At 49.5% G+C, this 19030-nt stretch overlaps 9 protein-coding genes across 9 annotated transcripts; 6 read left to right on the plus strand and 3 right to left on the minus strand.

Annotated features, from left to right (window-relative positions):
- Positions 1–1171: 1171 nt before the first annotated feature.
- On the plus strand, positions 1172–3010 carry N7537_009375 (uncharacterized protein; the record flags this gene model as incomplete). Its single annotated transcript, XM_056900429.1, has 3 exons — positions 1172–1867; positions 1922–2371; positions 2465–3010. The coding sequence occupies 3 exons, from the start codon at positions 1172–1174 to the stop codon at positions 3008–3010; spliced, it is 1692 nt and encodes a 563-aa protein (XP_056749097.1).
- A 583-nt stretch (positions 3011–3593) lies between these two features.
- N7537_009376 (uncharacterized protein) lies at positions 3594–3914 on the minus strand (the record flags this gene model as incomplete). The annotated part of the gene is made up of 1 exon (XM_056900430.1): positions 3594–3914. One exon carries the CDS (start codon positions 3912–3914, stop codon positions 3594–3596), a length of 321 nt encoding a protein of 106 aa, XP_056749098.1.
- A 417-nt stretch (positions 3915–4331) lies between these two features.
- Positions 4332–5195, plus strand: N7537_009377 (alpha/beta hydrolase; the record flags this gene model as incomplete). Its single annotated transcript, XM_056900431.1, has 1 exon — positions 4332–5195. The coding sequence occupies one exon, from the start codon at positions 4332–4334 to the stop codon at positions 5193–5195; it is 864 nt and encodes a 287-aa protein (XP_056749099.1).
- Positions 5196–5470: 275 nt separating this feature from the next.
- N7537_009378 (proteasome regulatory particle lid subunit RPN5) lies at positions 5471–7204 on the minus strand (the record flags this gene model as incomplete). Its single annotated transcript, XM_056900432.1, has 5 exons — positions 7081–7204; positions 6969–7025; positions 6669–6905; positions 6128–6616; positions 5471–6073 (listed from the first exon to the last, which is right to left on the minus strand). Exons 1-5 carry the CDS (start codon positions 7162–7164, stop codon positions 5471–5473), a joined length of 1470 nt encoding a protein of 489 aa, XP_056749100.1. The 5' UTR covers positions 7165–7204.
- A 1793-nt stretch (positions 7205–8997) lies between these two features.
- Positions 8998–10739, plus strand: N7537_009379 (putative siroheme synthase; the record flags this gene model as incomplete). Its single annotated transcript, XM_056900433.1, has 2 exons — positions 8998–9322; positions 9376–10739. 2 exons carry the CDS (start codon positions 8998–9000, stop codon positions 10737–10739), a joined length of 1689 nt encoding a protein of 562 aa, XP_056749101.1.
- Positions 10740–11062: 323 nt separating this feature from the next.
- Positions 11063–11589, plus strand: N7537_009380 (uncharacterized protein; the record flags this gene model as incomplete). The annotated part of the gene is made up of 3 exons (XM_056900434.1): positions 11063–11118; positions 11179–11260; positions 11374–11589. 3 exons carry the CDS (start codon positions 11063–11065, stop codon positions 11587–11589), a joined length of 354 nt encoding a protein of 117 aa, XP_056749102.1.
- Positions 11590–12082: 493 nt separating this feature from the next.
- Positions 12083–12880, plus strand: N7537_009381 (2-deoxyribose-5-phosphate aldolase; the record flags this gene model as incomplete). The annotated part of the gene is made up of 1 exon (XM_056900435.1): positions 12083–12880. The coding sequence occupies one exon, from the start codon at positions 12083–12085 to the stop codon at positions 12878–12880; it is 798 nt and encodes a 265-aa protein (XP_056749103.1).
- Positions 12881–13714: 834 nt separating this feature from the next.
- N7537_009382 (putative ribosomal assembly complex component Ipi3) lies at positions 13715–15480 on the minus strand (the record flags this gene model as incomplete). The annotated part of the gene is made up of 3 exons (XM_056900436.1): positions 13715–14308; positions 14329–15078; positions 15136–15480. The coding sequence occupies 3 exons, from the start codon at positions 15478–15480 to the stop codon at positions 13715–13717; spliced, it is 1689 nt and encodes a 562-aa protein (XP_056749104.1).
- Positions 15481–16718: 1238 nt separating this feature from the next.
- N7537_009383 (uncharacterized protein) lies at positions 16719–18879 on the plus strand (the record flags this gene model as incomplete). The annotated part of the gene is made up of 2 exons (XM_056900437.1): positions 16719–17834; positions 17890–18879. 2 exons carry the CDS (start codon positions 16719–16721, stop codon positions 18877–18879), a joined length of 2106 nt encoding a protein of 701 aa, XP_056749105.1.
- Between the last annotated feature and the right edge of the window lie 151 nt (positions 18880–19030).

The following is a 19030-nucleotide window of genomic DNA, read 5'->3' on the forward strand; positions in this document are numbered from 1 at the left end:
CAACGACCCCCCAAAAAGCATTCAAAAAAAAAGCAACTAGCATTCTGCTAAGGGAGTTCCGGATATCTGGCACAAAAAGGCACCTTGCTAGACTTTGTGCTCTATTTTATGTTCTGATTTTCTGCTTTCTTGTGTTTAATGTATTAAATGTATCTCCGACTACTGTATATTGGGTTCTAGACTCTATATCATGAGTTGTGCTTTAGACGGCTGCCAACTGTAGATGTATAGCCGTAGCTCTACACTGCCGAACATTACCTACCCGTTATGTTATATGGTTAGTCACCGGTATATCAAATGTGCTATACGTCGACGGTCCAACTGGAAAGCAGACTCCCGACTAACCCGTCGAAATTGGGGGCTGTTACGTATGTTCAAGCTGTATCGTTCAACCGTCCAAAATTGGAACAACGATTGACGTAAGCGCACTCAATGCCAATACTGACGAACTCGACCTCGCTGCAAGATTGGCTTATAAAAGTAGTGACGAGCTACTAATCACACGAGCTTCGCATCTTAGCAAACCTACTGGGGATGCCATTGTACGATTTCAGATTAGCCTGGTCAAGTCTATAGGAAGTATCAAAACCAATACTGTTAAAGATCGACAACATCACAAAAATCCCTAACATGCTAGGGTTGATGAAGCACGGGTTACTTCTCAATCCTTGGGTGGCTATGTGTCTAAGTGAAGGCTGTGTACTCTGTAAGTGGCCATGCCAATAGATGACAGGTCTTGGGTGGATCAAAGGGGCCCAATAATGTTATACTTGGATTAGTGCGGAGGAGGATGAGAGTCGGCTTTTCACATCTATATCGCACTTACCATCCGACAACTAGCGAAGAATAACGGGTGTGTCATAGATGGGGGTGACGAGTCCATTCACTGTGCCTTGCGGTAAATCAAGATTGCCAATCAAAGTCTTGTTATCGTGCTAGTCAGCCTTAGCTCGAGGTAGATGAGGCAGTGAAACCAAGTCACATTAATGCAAGAACACGTATGACACTAAATAATCACACCAGGTTAGATCAGGGAATCTTAAACCCAAGTAACTCATCCTCTTGAACTTTTCATTGTATTACTATTCCAGTGTCAGCCTGCAGATCCTATAGCTCAACTCCTGCGGCACTGTCGTTCTTCGATTCGTTGTCTCCTAACACTTGGGGCACTATGGCAATTTTCTGGCATTGCTGTGAATGCCAGTTTGGGCCACACTCTTCGTCCGTATATGATGCATGCATACAGTGTGGGAAAATACGCTGCGCCCGATGCGTAGAGGAGAAAGTTAGTGAGACCCCGCAAACATCGTTGAGGCGAGAAACCACAGGACAACCCCCAAATTACTCCACTGGTAGGAGGAAGAGATTGCAGCGACAGACCACTGAGGAAAAAGCACCCATTAGCACTGTATCATCCAGTAGGGATACTGGTGTGCCGAAGCGACTACTCCGGTGGCTTGAACCAACACCTCAGTCACTACGTCGGCGAGGATCCTCTACTAGTCCAGAAACACTGCCTAATAACCCTAAGGACGACATCCAAAGTGTACCTTTTTCTGCACCTCAGACTTCCACGAGTTACATAATCTACTCCTCATCACTGGGATCTATTTTGGTAGATTGGGTCTACGAGCAGCTTTCTAGCGGTGTTTATTCTTCCAACGAGGTTCGGGCGCTCGAGGATGTTCTTATCGAACTAAAGAATACTCAACCGGGACTTATATCCGTGAAAACCGAGGATGAATTGTCGTTCTGGAACAATTTGAAGGGCAAAGTGGAAAGAATCATTGGGTTACTTGACTGGTCACCCTTTCAGCCATATATGGTGCCCCTCACCCAAGACCAAGTTAGGTTGTTCTGGGAATGTGTACGTATACTTCCTTGAACCTAAGTCAATTCTGACTGACATAAATGTCCCCAGCCATGCGGTGATACACGTTGGGCCGCGGTGCCTCGATCCTTTGGACTCAAGATCAAGGACGCTTACAGGACCAATGCTGCACAAGCAACTCAGAAGAACATGTCAGGAAGTGGCAGTTCACTCCCTGAGATAGGTACCTCAAGTCAACTCTCTGGCGTGAGGGCCAGAACACAAACTGGAGAACCAGTTTTCGAATCAGGTCTTCCTCGGTCGACAGTTGAGTGCCAAAGCTCAGAAAGTCCTCAAAATGCCGGCTCCCAGCTACATGCTTTCCTCGTTCTCCTAAATTCATCGATTTTCGGCAGTGTGCACTGTCTTGCGCAATCATCCGTTCGTAATATGAGTGACCTCGACTTTTTTGCTTGGATTCGGAATTCATATTATTCTAACCGAGGATTTCTTGCCATCTGGTTTGGCCTTTACAGATATTCGCATTGTGAATTCTTTCAGGTGAGTTCTTATAAGGCTATCCAATTAGGGTGGTAAACTTACCAGCTATACGTGATACAACATATATGCACTTGACAAACTGACGATTACCAGTTTCGAAGATTCGACGGGTATGAGTACGCTCCCTTACTACCCGATTATCCCGACGAGGATCAACCATCTTATCACTTCGCGCCAAAGCCCATGCGCCCTCGTCCACCAATGGCATCTCATGAGTTCGACCATTGGTTCTATAAAGAATCTTGGTCTCGCGCTGCCCGACGACTACTTTCTACAGAGCGGTACCGGAGGAAAAACAAGCGAATGCGTTTCTTCCTCGAAAGTAGATGTGTGGTCGAAGAGAAAATCCCCAAGAGAGAGACTGCGCTTGAAGAAGGGATCCCTGCGAGCGAGGATTTCTGGGGTCTGTACGTCGTTGAAAAACGTTCGATATTCAGACTGGCGATCTATAGTCTCGCTTTCATGTCTCCTTCGGTCTACTTCTTCTTCGCATGGTTGTTTCAATGGGGTCATGTAGGGGATTTGCAGAACGCATCAATTCCAATTGCGCTTTCACTAGCACCCCTTGCGACATTTTGGGGATTTGTCTTATCTACTCTTCCAACTAGGTTCGACGGCCCTCAAAAATTTAGAAGTTAACGAAAGATTGGTCCCCCATTTCTTCAATGAGAGACATCCTAGAAAGGTTTAGATAGGGGTAACTAGAGTGAAAAATGGATTGTGGCCTCTGTTCTATATTTACATAGTTGCCCTAAGATCTTGAGAATGCGGGTCCCGGGAGTTCCCCACCTTGCGCACTACGCTTGTCTGCTTTGGTATGTATAACCCTAGAGGTCTCGAGGTAAACAAGCTTGGGGAACAAACCTGGTTTTTGGTCTTGCCTGATACTCTATCTTCTTTGAATATCTTGGCTAACCTTTGTAGAATCTATACAGCCTCGTTCTATCTGACAAGGGTTATGTCCTCTTCTCGTATGCAGAAATACCAAAACTTGAAGGACCGAAAAGAAATTGAAGTTCAGTTATTCAAGGCTGTATGTGGATATGGGTATGTCATGATAAATGTTTGTATGCATGAAGTCATGGACAAAAGATGCCAGTAACTCAGAGAAAGACGGAAACCAAAGACCAAACAGAGTAAAGTCCGGTCAAGCCCGTCCTGATCCTCCCATCCCATTGAATGAATATATATAAATGAATAAGAAAACCAAGCATTAAACGCCTTACTGAGTCAAAATGAGGGCCTTGTTCTTGATCTCCGGGCCGAAATCAACAGGGTTGGAGGGGTCACCACCGGTCATCATAGACAGCTTGCCAGACTTGTCATTGATGAGCATATTGGCAAACGCATTGCGGCCTTCAATCTCGTTCACGGCAGTCTTAGCACCGTTGTCACCAGCAGCGTACTTGTCGGCGTCGACGGCCTTCAGCTGGTTGTGACTGTTACGGACGAAGTCGTACAGGAAGAAGATAGTTGGGTGGGTGCTAGGGGGCTTGCTCTGGGGGTGGGATTCAAAGGCACTGTTCAGACTTATTAGCAACATACCGTATGTTTCTGCGAGGTGAATTGTTGAGAGATTCAGAAAGATGTTGCGGGGTGGGGTTGCGAGGTGGGGGAGACATGCTCGATGAGCGCCTGCATCTTGGCATTAAGGTCTTGGATATTGGTGCTAGGCATGATGGCGGGTTGTATGTGGTAATTTCAAGAATGGAAAGAATTGAGACTCAAATTGGATGTTTGTTGATGTGATGAAGCTGTTTGGGGTCAGAATTTCCCAAATAGGACTCCACAGTCCGCCCTCTTATCTCTTATCGTGCTACATCGGAGAGGTGGAGAAAAAGTCACTCTCCTCTACTTTCTCCTCTTCCCTCCAATGTATGTTGTATAAGACAAGCCACTCCTCCCAGCCCTTAACATAACTTTACTTTCCAGAGTCACCCACACCCGGCTTCTCACAACAATGGCCCCCATCCCGACAGCCTCGACGCGGCAACCGCTCAAACTACTCATGCTCCACGGCTACACGCAGTCCGGCAGCCTCTTCCACGCAAAAAGTCGCGCCCTGACAAAAAGCATCCAAAAAGCCTTCCCTCTCCATGAAGTCTCCGCCATCTACCCAACAGCCCCAATCCGCCTCTTGCCCTCCGACATCCCAGGCTACGAGCCCTCCGCGGAAAGCAGTCCAGACAACGAAATCGAATCCTACGGCTGGTGGCGACGCTCCAACACCGCAAACCCGCCGTTGTACACCGGCCTGGAAGAAGGGTTCGCAGCTGTCGCGCGCACACTGAAAGAAGAAGGCCCCTTTGATGGCGTGATCGGGTTCTCGCAGGGCGCCGCACTAGCCGCAATGGTCGCGGCGCTGCTGGAGCCCGGCCGGAAGGCGTCATTCAAGCACTTTTCTCAAATAAGCACCGATGGCGCGGCAGGGATTGCTATTCCGGTGCCGTTCGGCGAGGAGGACTTCCAACATCCGCAGCTTAAGTTTGCGATTTGTTACTCTGGATTCAGGTCGCCTGGGGCCCGATATAGGGCTTTTTATGAGGAGCCTGCTATTCAGACGCCTGTGTTGCATGTGCTTGGGTCTTTAGATGCTCTGGTTGATGAGTCGAGGAGTCGGGCTTTGATCGAGGCTTGTGCTGGTGAGCCTGAGAAGGATGGGTTGGTTGTTTGGCATCCTGGTGGTCACTTCTTGCCGAGTCAGCGGCCGTATCTTGATGCTGCTGTGCGGTTTATTCGGGAGCAGATGGAGCGCAGCGATGGATCGAATGATAAGGGGAAGGAGGTGGAAGAGGATGTGAATGATATGGATTTGCCGTTTTGAGGATGAGGACTTTGTATATAGACAGACCTAGATCTTTGCTGGATTAGATTAGATTTTCTAGACCATGGTTACATGTAGCACATATAGTCCCTTGATAATAACGACTTGACGATTGCTACTGTTATGAGACTGAGACTGAGGTTGTGCTGTGTATGTGTCATATAAAGGTTAATGCTGCGACTTCACTACTCATGGGTCTACCGGCGAATGATTTTACGCGCGGTGGTAGTAATCCCCACACCCAAGTCCCATACACGCTTTCATCTCAAATCAACTCAATGCGCCTTGCCCATGTCGCTGCGAGTGGGCTGGATACGGGCCATCATCTCCTCCTTGGTGATCAGATGGTCGATCCGCTCGAGCAGACCCAGCAGATTCTTCATGTCGCTGCTCCACTCGTTCAGAACGTCATCGGCATCCCGGGGTTTGGCAAAGTTGACCAACCGCGCGGGTCGGTCAATCTTAGCGTAGATGGTCTTGGACGTGACCAGATCACTAATGTACTTCTCCGTCTCCTCCTCGGTCAGATCCAAAAGCTGGGTCAGACGGCCCATCTGAATGCGAGTGTAGTACTTGGCCACTACACGGACATTGTGCTCAATGACCCGCTTCCGCAGGTCTTTCCACCTCTGGTTTGCTTGGTTCTCAGTAGACTGCTTCGCCTCGGCATCGAACACGTCCGTGTTGCACAGGTGGGGTCCAAACTGCTCGGCAACCATAGGCCAGCGCATCAGCTCGGGAATGGTGAACAGCTTCAACAAGCGCGATTCCTCGGGAACTTGTGACAACCGCGAGTCTTGCTTGATACGGTGCAAGAGGTCGGATTGCTCATTATCGTAGGGAGATAGGACAACGTAGTACACAATGCGGGCAAGTGACTATAGATAAGTTAGTGGTGGTCTGCAGTTTTGAGATGGGAAAGGTTTGCGTACAGCACGCAGGTGCTCTGGGTTGTTCTCGACTGCTTCCGTGTCCAGGACTTCCCGGTAGTTCTTGCAAACCTCGAGATATTTGTTATCGTGGTTGGCCAAGATAATCTGCTGTTCGAAATAACGAAGCTTGAGATCTGTGACGTCGTCATCCACTTCCATGGGTGGCTCATCAGCCCCACGGGTCTTCTCTCGCTCCTCTGCCTCCTTCTTGAGTGTCTCGATCTGCTCAGCCGACTTCTTCGGCTTGCGGTTGAAGTACCGCTTGTTGATCTTGCGGCTGAGAATCTGAGCCTGGGTCCAGTCTCCGCGCTCAATACACAAAGAGACCTGCTCCAGGATGAATTCTGTCTTTTCCCGTCTCGTCATTGACCCAAATGTCTCCACCTGCAACTCGCACAGGATGTCTGCTGCGGAAGTAAGATCACCTTGAGTCTTCTTGATATTTGAAAGGATGCGGGTAACGCGGGCTCGCTCTACTTCAACGAAGATCTTTGCGACAATTAGCTCCACTCCGGTCAAGATCAAATTGTTCTCGGCGTACCTTTCCCTCAGTCACTGTGCGCAGAGTTTCGATAACAGACATCTTGACCTCCAGGCTAGGTGTCTCATCCAGGAATTTCATCACCGTCTGCACCATCTTCGTTGTGGCCTGCTTGAGTTGGGCATGTTTCTTAGATAGGAGCAGCACTTGGTCGTTCAGAAGGTTCCAGTCGCCGGAGTTCTTGCTGATGGTGACAATGGCAATCAGGAGTCGCGATGTAGTGGCAAGATCGGATGCCTGAATAAGAAATATTGATTAGTTTGGGTGGATCGGTAATGGGGATGGCACTGGGCGTCATACCTGTCTGGATTGCTTCTCCAGACCCAACAGCTTATCGACTGCTCCCTGGACATCGGTCTAAACCCACGTATGTTAGCATCGGCTTATATATGGATAAATAGTCTGGATATACCTTGGCGAGATCTTCGGCCTCCGGGATAAGCTTGTCAGCATCCTTGGTGAAGTCCTTCTCGGGCTTCAGCAGGCCGCCGGACATGATGACGAATGAGGCTGGGGGGCCGGTGTGTCAATTTAAAAAAAATTAATGGGTTGGGTTGGTAAAAAAAAAGTCTTTAAGCACGTTTGTTGTGCTTGACAATGTGAGATTCGTGGAATGGAAGAGGGTGATGGAGATGATGCTTGTAGCTCCGGTGTTGCGCGCCCTTACGAGCTGGAAGCTCTGTCCCACGTGACCGAAACATCACTTTGTCTTCCTGGACCTTCTACTCTGTACTTCTACTTATTTGGTACATTCCCAGAAATTATATTCAATCTCTTCTAGATAATGAAGATTTGGACTAGAAGAAATAATCTATATATTGTTGTCTGGTCCCGTTTTTCTGTTCCCAGAGTTAAAGATGCCATGAAGACCAATATAAGAGACTCTTAACCCAGATTTTAGCGCCATCTGACCAACTGTCAGAAGGCTACAGGCCTGTAAATAACAATATCGACACTAACTATAAACCGTGTAAATCTATATCGTAAGCCTGGGTGCAGCGGGACATGATTGTGCGTGGCCTTTGGATCACCAGATCGTGGTGTTTCCGGAAGACGGGTGTCTCTGTGCTTTCCATCCATGCTATACCTAGTAAGGATTAGTATAAATTCGAGCAGATCCCGAACTATATCTAGACAAGCACATGCTTACGAGGAGTTACGCATAGAATTTGAAAATATGACCAACAGAAGAGCGATTAGATTAAACAGTAAAAGAAACAGCAGTAGATGCGATATAACCGTTTCCACGAAACTAGAGTTCACGCATATCATCATCAAGTGGGGGGTTTGCATCCGGCTTGTTACACGGTATAGTGTGTTGAGAGCAGAAGATAAAGATGTCATTCCTAGAGAGTGGCTAGCTACTAATATTTAGGTCATCCTATAGCTTAAAGCGAAGAGTAAGGATATCAGACCATAGAAGTTCACATGCACGTCAGGCGCCTTCCGACTACTGACATAGACACCTTGTGTGAGGGTACTCATATCGTAGAGTATATCGTCGTTGAATAAACATAAATCCAAGGGCGTTATCACCGGCTGATTGTATATAGGGAAGTTGTCTTAGGTAGGATGTCAGCTTTCCTCTATCTTCTGCATTTTATGGCTAACCATTGTCGTTTTTCCAACTGTAATACTGCGACGAAGGAAAAACATTTGGAAGAACATCGTTCTTTTATCTTCTGATTTAACGCCCCCAATAATATTTGAGTCAAATGGATCGAATTTCCAAGTCACATCGTCAAGGATGGAACTATATTCTCGTGGGTATAAAGTTACAGACCACGCACATATTTTTATTTACACGGTCCACTAAGCTACTTTAGGTATCTATATGGCCTTACTTCCCGGCATCTGGAGTCACGTGATAACAAGCACGCAATTGCCTTTAACCGTTTTAGGCGATAAAGATGTATAGAAATTTTGGAAATAGTTGTGTGTCTGCTAGATTTGCTATATATGAGTCAATGGTGTAAGATCAAACCTCAAGGAATTTCGTCTGACTTCTGGATCACACTCAAATCAAATTTCAGGGCTTCCTGTCAATTGTGCCAGGATCACCCCCCACTTCGATATCCTTATCGCTCGTTATCACCAATCGTGACAGGCCTTTTACTCAGACTTGATATTCGCCGCTTTCTCCGCGGAAGTCTAGAAAGTCACTCCATTGGGTGCTCTGTTGGTTAAATACGAGCTTCAATTCTCTTGAATCCTCGGAACCCCAGAGCCTTCCGCAATTTGGTCTCTTTTACCCTTCTGAAACCGACATATATCTCATACTGATAGAGTCATTGGCGGGGCTTGATATTTCGTTCTACTATACTTCACCATGAAGGACGCCTCATGCGATCCTAGTTCACCCGCGCCATTGATGGCTGCGTGGAATACCGAATCACAAGTCCACTTGATTGTCGGTTCAAATCCTCTTGCCGCCGCTCGATGTGCGAGGAGCCTCGAGGTCGGCGCAACACCGATCATAATTGCGCCGGAAACAGATGACATGCATTCCACTCTATCCGAACACATTTCCAATGGCTCTGCCCAGTGGATTCGTCGTGAGTTTCAAGATAAGGACTTGACAACCCAGGGCAGAGAAGAAGTTGATCACATTGTGGACTTGGTCTTTGTCACTTTGGGTGGCAACAATTCACTAAGTAAGACCTGCTTGCACGATTCCCAAACCATTATTACTCACATTTCTTACTAGGCCCACACATATCGAAGCTCTGCCGGCGCCTCAGAATCCCAGTGAACGTATCAGATGCCCCCGAACTATGCTCCTTCACCCTACTTTCCACCTACTCAGACGGTCCCCTTCACATTGGAATCACTACTTCCGGCCGGGGGTGCAAGCTTGCGTCCCGGCTGCGGAGGGAGATTGCTGCTTTCCTACCCCAAAACCTCGGAACGGCCATCGACAGACTTGGTGCTGTGCGGAGGCGGCTTTGGGAAGAGGATAATGCTGCTGGGCTAGTAGAAGGGATATTTGACAGAGAGGACGACGATAGTACAGGCCAAAAACACACTTTCAACAACTTGGTCACAGAAAGCGATGCTGCCGCCGCGAAAACAAGAAGAGTGCGTTGGCTGTCCCAGATCTGTGAATACTGGCCTCTCCGAAAGCTCGTGTCCATCACCGATGCCGATATGGATGCCATCCTGGAGGCCTATACATCTGGCAATGCCACCACAAATGGGACAAATGGCCTTGATACACCCTCAAAGAAGGGGAAAATAGTCCTCGCGGGCTCTGGCCCCGGTCATCCAGACCTACTCACCCGCGCCACCTACCACGCAATCCACAGCGCCGACATCATCCTCGCAGACAAGTTGGTCCCCGCTCCAGTCCTCGACCTGATCCCTCGTCGAACGGAAGTTCATATCGCACGCAAGTTCCCTGGCAACGCAGACCAAGCGCAGGAAGAATTCCTCGTGATGGGTCTGGCAGCTTTGAAGCAAGGACGGCAAGTCCTTCGCTTAAAACAGGGAGACCCATATCTATATGGGCGTGGAGCGGAAGAGTTCGAGTTTTTCAGGAAGGAGGGCTATTCCCCGGTCGTGTTGCCGGGTATCACCAGTGCTATGAGCGCGGCCCTCTTCGCCGATATTCCTGCAACCCACCGCGGTGTCTCCGACCAGGTCCTCGTGTGCACAGGAACCGGCAGAAAGGGAGCTGCTCCAAACCCTCCCACCTACGTACCTACCCAGACTGTGGTCTTCCTCATGGCTCTTCACCGGATTTCTGCTCTTGTGGAGTCCCTCACTACCTTCCCCGCCGGAGACACCGGTTCGCAATCACGCACACTCTGGCCTATGGAGACACCCTGTGCGATTGTTGAGCGGGCATCGTGCCCAGATCAACGTGTCATTCGCTCAACATTAGAGCACGTCTGCTTGGCGTTTGAAGAGGCAGGGTCGCGACCACCAGGATTGCTGGTGGTTGGTGCTAGTTGCCACGTGCTGCACAATCCCCAAGGCCAGCGATGGGTGATTGAAGAAGGCTTCCATGGACTGGATGAAATCCGCAGTGAAGTGGATGCGGTCGCTGTGTCAGTTGACGAGAAGCAGTGATTCAACCTTTTTTATATATATATTTCCGAGTGATAGTTACCAACTGTGGAGCGCAGTGTATATAGACAGCATTCAGATACCCCTAGAAATGAGATATGTATGATCATTGAAGAATATCATTATTTGAAAACAAAATTAGTGTCTTGAAGCACATATACATAGACGACTGGTATGTTGTATGTATACGATGTATGTTGTACACACACCTACACGGAGGAAAAAGGAAAGGGTGCGGCTATAAATTAGTGGACCCCGGCCCGGCCATGTTGATCACTCCACCTCATTCACATCTTCAATTCTGACAACCATCCTTTCCCACAACCATGTCTGCCAGACCCCAGAAGCCAGTCTATTTCTCCAACGGGGAGGCTCTCCAGAGGTGATTTTCTCCTTTCCTGCAATTACCAGAGACCCCAACCGCTGACCACCGCGCCCACAGCCCCCCGTTCAACGTGCGTCTCACCCGCTTTGTCGAGAGCGTTTACTTCTTCCTCGGCCTGTACTTCACTACCCTCTTATCGGTAAGTATATCTTGCAAGCGTTATTACCTGCGACACCTTATTTCTATTTTACTTCTTGTTTCAGCCTGTTGCTCTTTGATATTCCGCAAGTGGATCAATCTGACCTATTTCAGCTCGACTCATACGCCGCCGCTGAGAACTCCTCTTTTAACGTCAAGAATCAGAGCAATAAGTATACTACTCGCTCTCGCTGGGGAGGCAGCACAACCTCATACGGTGGGGGTGGTGGAGGAGGTGGAGGAGGTGGCGGCGGTGGTCCGGGATTCGGTCCGCGACGCCTGGGACGTGTGGATGATGTTCGTGGGCCGGAGTGCAAGAGCTGTCAATAAGCGAACAGTCAAAGCGATTTGAACCGCTGCTCCAATGTAGCACGAAGGAGACAAAATACGTTAATGGACCAAGACGTCGGGTTTAGGGACCTTCAATTTGTTGTCTTTTTCAGCCGGGAAGCGCCATATGCATCCTGTAATGCACTCTTATATTCAGCGGAACCTTGTATTTTCCTAAAATAACCTTCGAGATATACATATACTACAAGTTGATACTCGCCCATTAAACTTGATATATCGCCAGTATTTACCAAAAGCGCAAGCCCCAAATACACACACTAGTCCCTTAGCGCCACAACACCGCCCCTTCAAGGTCACATCGTGTCAATATGAATCACGGGTCGTCATGATGATCCTAGAAGCGCCACGTGACAGCCCCTCTTCCCCTCTATGCCAAGTGTAGTAGGCGACCTGAACACATTCCTAGAAGTAGTCTCTAACTACTCCGAGGGCGTGCTCTCTAGCCGAAGGCACACCACACCGACCGCCCAGCATGAGTGAAATCCCATCAACAGACGCCGAATGGGCGGAAAAGATAGCCAACATGAAGAAGCAGCTGCCGAAACGCTCACTTTCCCAGCTGCCAATTCCAACACAAATCAACCGCACAATAGATCACACCCTCCTAACGACCCCAATCGACCCCACACAGATCGACACTCTGTGCAAAGAAGCCCTTGAATACGACCTTGCCACTGTATGCGTACGACTTGAGCACGTCGCCCGCGCAGCAAGCCACGTCAAAGGAACCAACACAGGGCTCGCGTGCGTGGTCGGGTTCCCGGAGGGCACGCACCCAACAGCCGACAAAGTGCGCGAGGCCAAAGAAGCCGTGGCGCAGGGCGCCACCGAACTCGACATGGTGATCCGGTACAACCTGCTGAAAGAAGGCCGGTACACGGAGGTGTACGAGGACGTTCGTGCGGTGCGCAACGCAGCGCCGCGGCCAATTGTCCTGAAGGCGATCTTAGAAGCCTCTGTGCTTGAGAAGGATCAGATTATCGATGCGACGATCGTGTCGTGCATGGCGGGCGCGGACTATATCAAGACAAGTACGGGCTGGAATGGCGGTGCGAGTGTTGAGCAAGTTACGCAGATGCGCATTGCGGCGAGTATGTGTGGGTGCACGTGCTTGATCAAGGCTAGTGGTGGTATACGCAGTGCTGCGGATCTATTGCGTATGCTTAAAGCTGGAGCGCAGCGTATTGGGACTAGTGCTGGGGTTAAGATTATGAAGGAGATTGATGAGGGGGAGGCTCTTGAGCAGGGATGTAGTCATGCCGTGGCTTGAGTTTTCCTGAGATCCCTCGCAATATGTCGTGTGCGGATGGGTGTGTGGTTGGAGGTGGAGCTTTCATAATGGAGATTGAGAGATATCTGCTTCTTTTTTTTAACCGTTCGGCAGTACTCTATGGTGCTAACATAATGTGCATCCATTAAGTCATTACTATTTTGCTCTGGACCAAATATCTCCGTATATGGTAGCTGTATAGATACATGTGTATCGACCCCCTGCGTATAGATCCGACGGGAGGGGAACGTTGTGAGCAGCAGGATAAGAACCTGGATGATATACAAGGTTTGAGACCTTGCTAAATGGCCATTGCCATAGAGATATGTCCTTGGTGAACGAAGAGAGAAGCTTGCAGAGCTTCTCTGAGACAATTGGACCCATCCTTGCGCATCTTGCCGTAGGAGCCCTGCATTACCGTTATCCCTTTGGGTTTGCCTCGTGAACACGACCCACTAGGAAATGAGACCATCCCATCTAGGGTAGATTTGATATCATTTTATTAAAAAGCTTTTTATGTGAGACCCTTGTTTCTAGAGTGAGATAATTATTGAAAAAGTGTAGCTCATAGAGTTGGACATAGGGGGCCTGAGCCATTGTCCAATGTAATGAACATAGGGTTAATGGCTCGTCTATTCAAAGACATAGATGAGAACCACCTCAAGGCTATACGAGAGAAACATTTATGAAATTGAAATACACTCATATGCATAGTCATGAACGTGGCGGACATTTTTATTATTGACCTGAAAGCTCCAAAATGGTATAGTATATACTAATCCAAAACCGTGCGCCGATCCATTGACATGCCAACTAAAAATCCAAAGCTTTTTTTTATTCATCGCTCTGATCATCCGAATCACTGGTCACAGCACCATCAATGTCCATCTTTTGAATGACGGCATCACCATTGCGACCCTTCTTCTCTGCAGCGAGCCAAGCTTCCCGCTTCTTCGTCTCGTGCTCCTGCTTCCTTGCTTGCCGCAGGACCTTCTCCTGCTGTGCGGCCTCCTGCTTCTCATGCAACTCATTGATGTAATCCTGCAGATTGGCGAGTTCCGAGCGCAGCTGTACGACTTCATCGTCCGCATTATGGCGAGCAGTCTCATTCACCGCAACCTTCTTCTTGAGCACAGACACCTCGTTTTCTAGCTCGGTAACCTGCGAATCGCGGGCAGCGGTGTCTTCCGCGGTTTCCCTGGCGGGCGCGGTGCTGGATGCAACGCGGGTAACTTCCACATTACTAGGCTGGCGGAGTGCCGCGAGCTCTGCAAGACCATCTTCGATCATGGAGGTGGGGAAAAGGAGTGAGTAAGCGCCTGGGAGAATTGGGTTGGTTTGCGGGAGTCGGATGGGCCGGTGATCTGCGTGTGGAACATATATTCTGCGGGGACGGCGCCAGGGGCATGGTGCGGGGCCGAAAGGCCACTATCATGGCGCGGCTTGACGATGGTGTGGGCCTTTCTCTTCAAATCCGAGGAAGGGTGAGGGATGCCACCTGGAGGGAGCATGACCAGGTTGGTGATCGGGTGCGTGTAGTCGGCAACTGATGTTGTATACTTTCGTCGTGCAACATTCCAGGACAGTACCTTGCCATTCGCGTGGCCCGAGAGTAACGTGGTCCCGTCATATGTAAGGGTGATTGTCTTCACTGAGCCTGTCTCAGCCGAGGGAGGGAGCCACCGATCCTCCATTGACACCTGTGCAGGTGTCGATTGTACTGAAGGATCGTGAAGAGGATGCTGCACAGACTGGCTTCGGTAGAAATCTACTGATTGCACGCTGCCATCTTCATATCCCACGTAGAAAGCCCGGTCAACCGGGTCTAGAGCCACTGATGTTGCGGATAAGGGAAGGAGGAAGGTTCTCAGCGCACGGCCGGTGTGATAGTCCCATGCGATTGCAGTGTTGTCTTTCGCGGTCGATACGACGATGTTATGGCGGCCATTGCTATGTCCTACAGCAAGAGAGGTGATACCGGCGCGGTGGTTGGAGAAAGTTCGGATAGGCGAGTTCGTGGGTTGGCGAGTCGCGCTAAGAGCGGGTTTCGAGAACGAGAGAATTCCAGGCAAGGACCAAACATGTACACTGGCATCAGCGGAGCCGGACAGAATAAAGTTGGACGTGGGGTCGACGACGAGTGAGGTCACTGGTTGCAGATGGGAGGCCGTGGTGGCTACTTGGCGTCCTGTGCATGTCTTGAAAAAACTGTTAGACGCATGACATAGGGAACGTATGAATCATATCCAACATACCTCCCAGATAATTAATCGACCACCCTCGGTGCCCAAAACCAAGACATCACCATACTTGCCCCCCGCGACAGCAATGCTACGTATCCGCTCTGGAAATGGAACAACACCCTCTTGGTTACCCTTATCCCGGTTGTACACGTGAATAACAGCCTTGTCTGCTTGGGCCGTGAAAATATGTGAGGGGCTGACCGCCAGACAATTGGTTAACGTTGAGCTCTTCTTGAAAGTTGATCGCAGTATCGACGAAGGCTGCAATTCGTGAACGCAGACTCCTACATCTCTGAGTGAGGCTGTCGGAGATTTAGCGGATGACACCGTCGACGCCACAAATGATTCGGAAAGCATCAGGAATGGAAGAATGAGGCTGTCATCCAAAGTATGGGAGGTTGGTTTCGAAGTCGGTCATTCCGAGCTTTTTTTTTCTCTATCGATTGATAACGAGATGTTTGCACTGTTTGGACTACAATCTCCGGCCTCCAGCCCTTGAGAACATCGATGGGCGGTGTGTGATCTATCTTAACCAATTTGCCTTTGTAACTAATGCAACCTTCTAAGGATATCTCCGATTTGTCTTCAAAAATAGACAGGGCGATCGTTTCAAATGCATCTATCAACTAATTGTGCCGTGTTTTATATTAGCTCCGCCGGGAGTACGATCTATCATTCTTAGTCAGCCCCATCTGGGTCGACTGAGCTCTGCAAGTATGAGGGATCATCTTGCGCCAGTCTATCAATCGAAATGATTGCTGTTTTGTCAGGTTATTCAAACTCGAATTGGTTGCCCAGGCCGATCAATCTAAGCCCTCCCCAGGCATTTATATACAAACCTCCATAAATTATGCTGATATGTACAATAACACCAGTATGAACCAGATGCATGCAAGGGATAGGCCGGAAGGGGTGGATTGCTGTTGCGACGAGACACAAGATTCAATGGAGACCCGCTTTAATACACCCTCTGGCTGATCCTGTTGCCCTTTACAAGTGCCTGATTCGCCATGGCTCCTTTCTCCTCCCTCTTGCATCGCAAATGTCTCATTCCAAGTGCCCAGTCGGAACCTGGCTATGACGACTTGAGGCAACGGATGGGCCCTCTCCACGTTGACGGGCTCCCGCAGGACGAAAGATTGAGATCTGGAGCCAGTTGTTGCTCGTCGTTGTCCTGGTTTCTCATCTTCTTTGGAATGCAAGGACGACCCGACCTCATTCCCACTATTATTACTCTGGCCCGTGCCTAGCACAACCTGACTGCAAGTGTTCGTGCCAGGCGACGGGCCCTCTTTTCATGCTCGAAGGGGGAATTGTTCCGTTGAACATTTTCGGGCTTTCATGGCAGGGTTGTAGTCCTGTCAAGGGATGTGCACTTGAGCCTGATGACCATACCCACCTTAAATTAGCTGACTAGCGCCACAGTCACTGTATAAGGACATATCGAGCCCCTTGAGGTCCATTTGTTTTGACTTCAACAATAAACAATCTGGATTGCAATCTCATCTGGGTTACTCTTGTCCAACACATTTGCTTTTTTCCTCGACCTTTCAGACTAGGTAACTTACTTTCAGCCGCGACTACCATTGTCCAATATGGACTCTGGTGCGACAGAGATGCGTAACCATGCCTGTTTTCCGGCCCGGATCCAAACCCATATAAAAAACCAGGGCTCAAACTCGTCCTCGATGAGCCACGATGTGATGGGGATGGCTGAGCCCATTCCATCCCCGCGACGATGGTCTCCCACCTACATACCCCGAAGACGAAGCAGACAGATGCCCTCACTATCATTTATACCGTCCCCAGTAATGCCGCGCATAGAGTCGCATGACTTTTCGAGCTCATCATCGCGGCGCCCCACAGATCGGGGGCCAGCTTGCATGTCACCCTTCCGCTCGGTTCGAAGAATGAAAGAACCATTTCAATTAATGCTTCCGACATCCCCGGCGTCCCTCGATGGCCCTCCCCCCAATTTTCCTGAAAAGGCAAACAAGCCATCGAAAGCGCCGGCCGATCACACATTACGAACATGGCGCTCAGACCAAAACCTGACTTGTGGGAGCTTGGAAACATTCGGCCTTCTACCCAGCCCGCCTATATCAGAATCACGCCCCGCAAGCACGGGTCCTGAGTTATCTTATTTTGATTCGCAGTCTTCGGAGGGATCAGGTCAATCAAGTGGGGGGAAGGACGAGAAGAATGAGTCTGGTACCACTCAACCGAATGTTTCTACCACGGCCGCCACACTGGCAATCGGGGAAAGGACACAGTACACAGCGTACCGTCCCCCAGACTGGAACAATCAACCGCGAACAGATGTCATGAATGTTCATGAAGCCCACTCAGAGTTTGTACGCCAGTGCGAGTCTGGCAATGAACAGGAGTCGCAACCCCAATCTCCGAATAAGCATGCATCTTCCCAAACATCCCCGAAATCGGTCCATACCGAGCAAGTTCTTGTTCCTGGGAGCTCACCGAGACCCCAACGCTCTCGGACTGGGACAGCATCGAGTGAAGCGAGCTGGGTGCCAAGTAACTTCTCGTACTGTGAAAGGTGGTTGCAAGGTGTCCCGGTTGACAAGGTGAATGACCATAATACGTCTACCAAGGAGTTCACCAATCGGCGGAAGTTCCAGATTGTCGAGAACGATCACCCAATGCCAAAACTGGACATCATCCCTGGAGCAAAAGCCCTGGAAGAACCTGTGGTAAGTCAAACAATTTATTGCTGTGAGATACGATTGAAAGCTGACCCTCTGATAGAGATTCGTCGTCGCTAGCAAGACAAAACCGAAACTTGTCGACATTGCTAGACAATCATCGCCATCGCCTCCACTGCTTCCACCGCCCTGCTTACTTCCAAACACCGTACCGACAACCCCCGATCAGCGCCAAGAGGAAGTATCCGCATTTAGCCCGGATACTCCTCTTGATATGTCTGATAGTGGGTATGGAACTCGGGATTCTGGCTATTCATTTGATAGCTATGATGATAGCAAAGTTGATGATGACGACGATGCACTTACCGATCCAGGGTCATTGACATCTTCCGACAGTGTCGGATCAACCGTGATATGCGAGAGGCACGAATCCGCGCAGGGAGAGCGCGAGGCAAGCCCACAACCTGAAATCAGATCGGGTAGTGTCAGCCCAAAGGCATCATCACCACCAACAACGCATTCACCGGGACGGGCGTCTATCATTTCCGAAAAAGAGGATGAGAAACCACGCATATGGCACCATGACTGGACGCTGGACGATCATGAATGGACCTTGGATGAGCTGGACCACTCTGTCAAGGATTTCCCACGTCATATGCTCCGCCTCGCATCCCCTGTCATGGTATTCCTTCGCAAAAACGACGAGAAGGCCCTCATCAGACCCTTCCGAACTATATTCCCCGATGTAACAGAGAACCTACTCGACTGCCTCTGTGCTGCCCTCCTCGCTCGAAACTACCTCCTTTCTCTATCTACCCTCCGAACCAAGTCGCCCGTCTCTTCGCGTAAAGACGCATACGCCATCGACGGCGTCCCCAAAAAGGCATACACCACACTAGGCATCCAGTTTCCAACTGGGTCTACTAGCAAGCCCAAAGAACCCCCTTTCAGCGCTCGCAGCACGGAGCTCCAGACACACCTGGAGCGAATCGTGGACAACCTGCTATTCGCCATTTGTGGCCGATCTGATCCTATTTTGAAATCAGCTGTTGAAGTTCTCGCTCAAGTTCTTGAAACCACTGTTTCGCATTGATCACTCCTTGGATCTTCCATTTCCTTGCCTCTATTGATCATATTCTCTCGCTATCCTGACTGAAGTCTGTCCTTCTTTTCCATCCCTCCTTGTGAAATTCTTTCCTGCACTCTTCTCCAAGAACCCTTCCAACTGCCTTCTTACCGTCTCT

The sequence above is a fragment of the Penicillium hordei genome (genome assembly GCF_028827395.1).
Source record: "Penicillium hordei strain IBT 12815 chromosome Unknown utg000005l_segment0_segment0, whole genome shotgun sequence".
Taxonomy (NCBI): domain Eukaryota; kingdom Fungi; phylum Ascomycota; class Eurotiomycetes; order Eurotiales; family Aspergillaceae; genus Penicillium; species Penicillium hordei.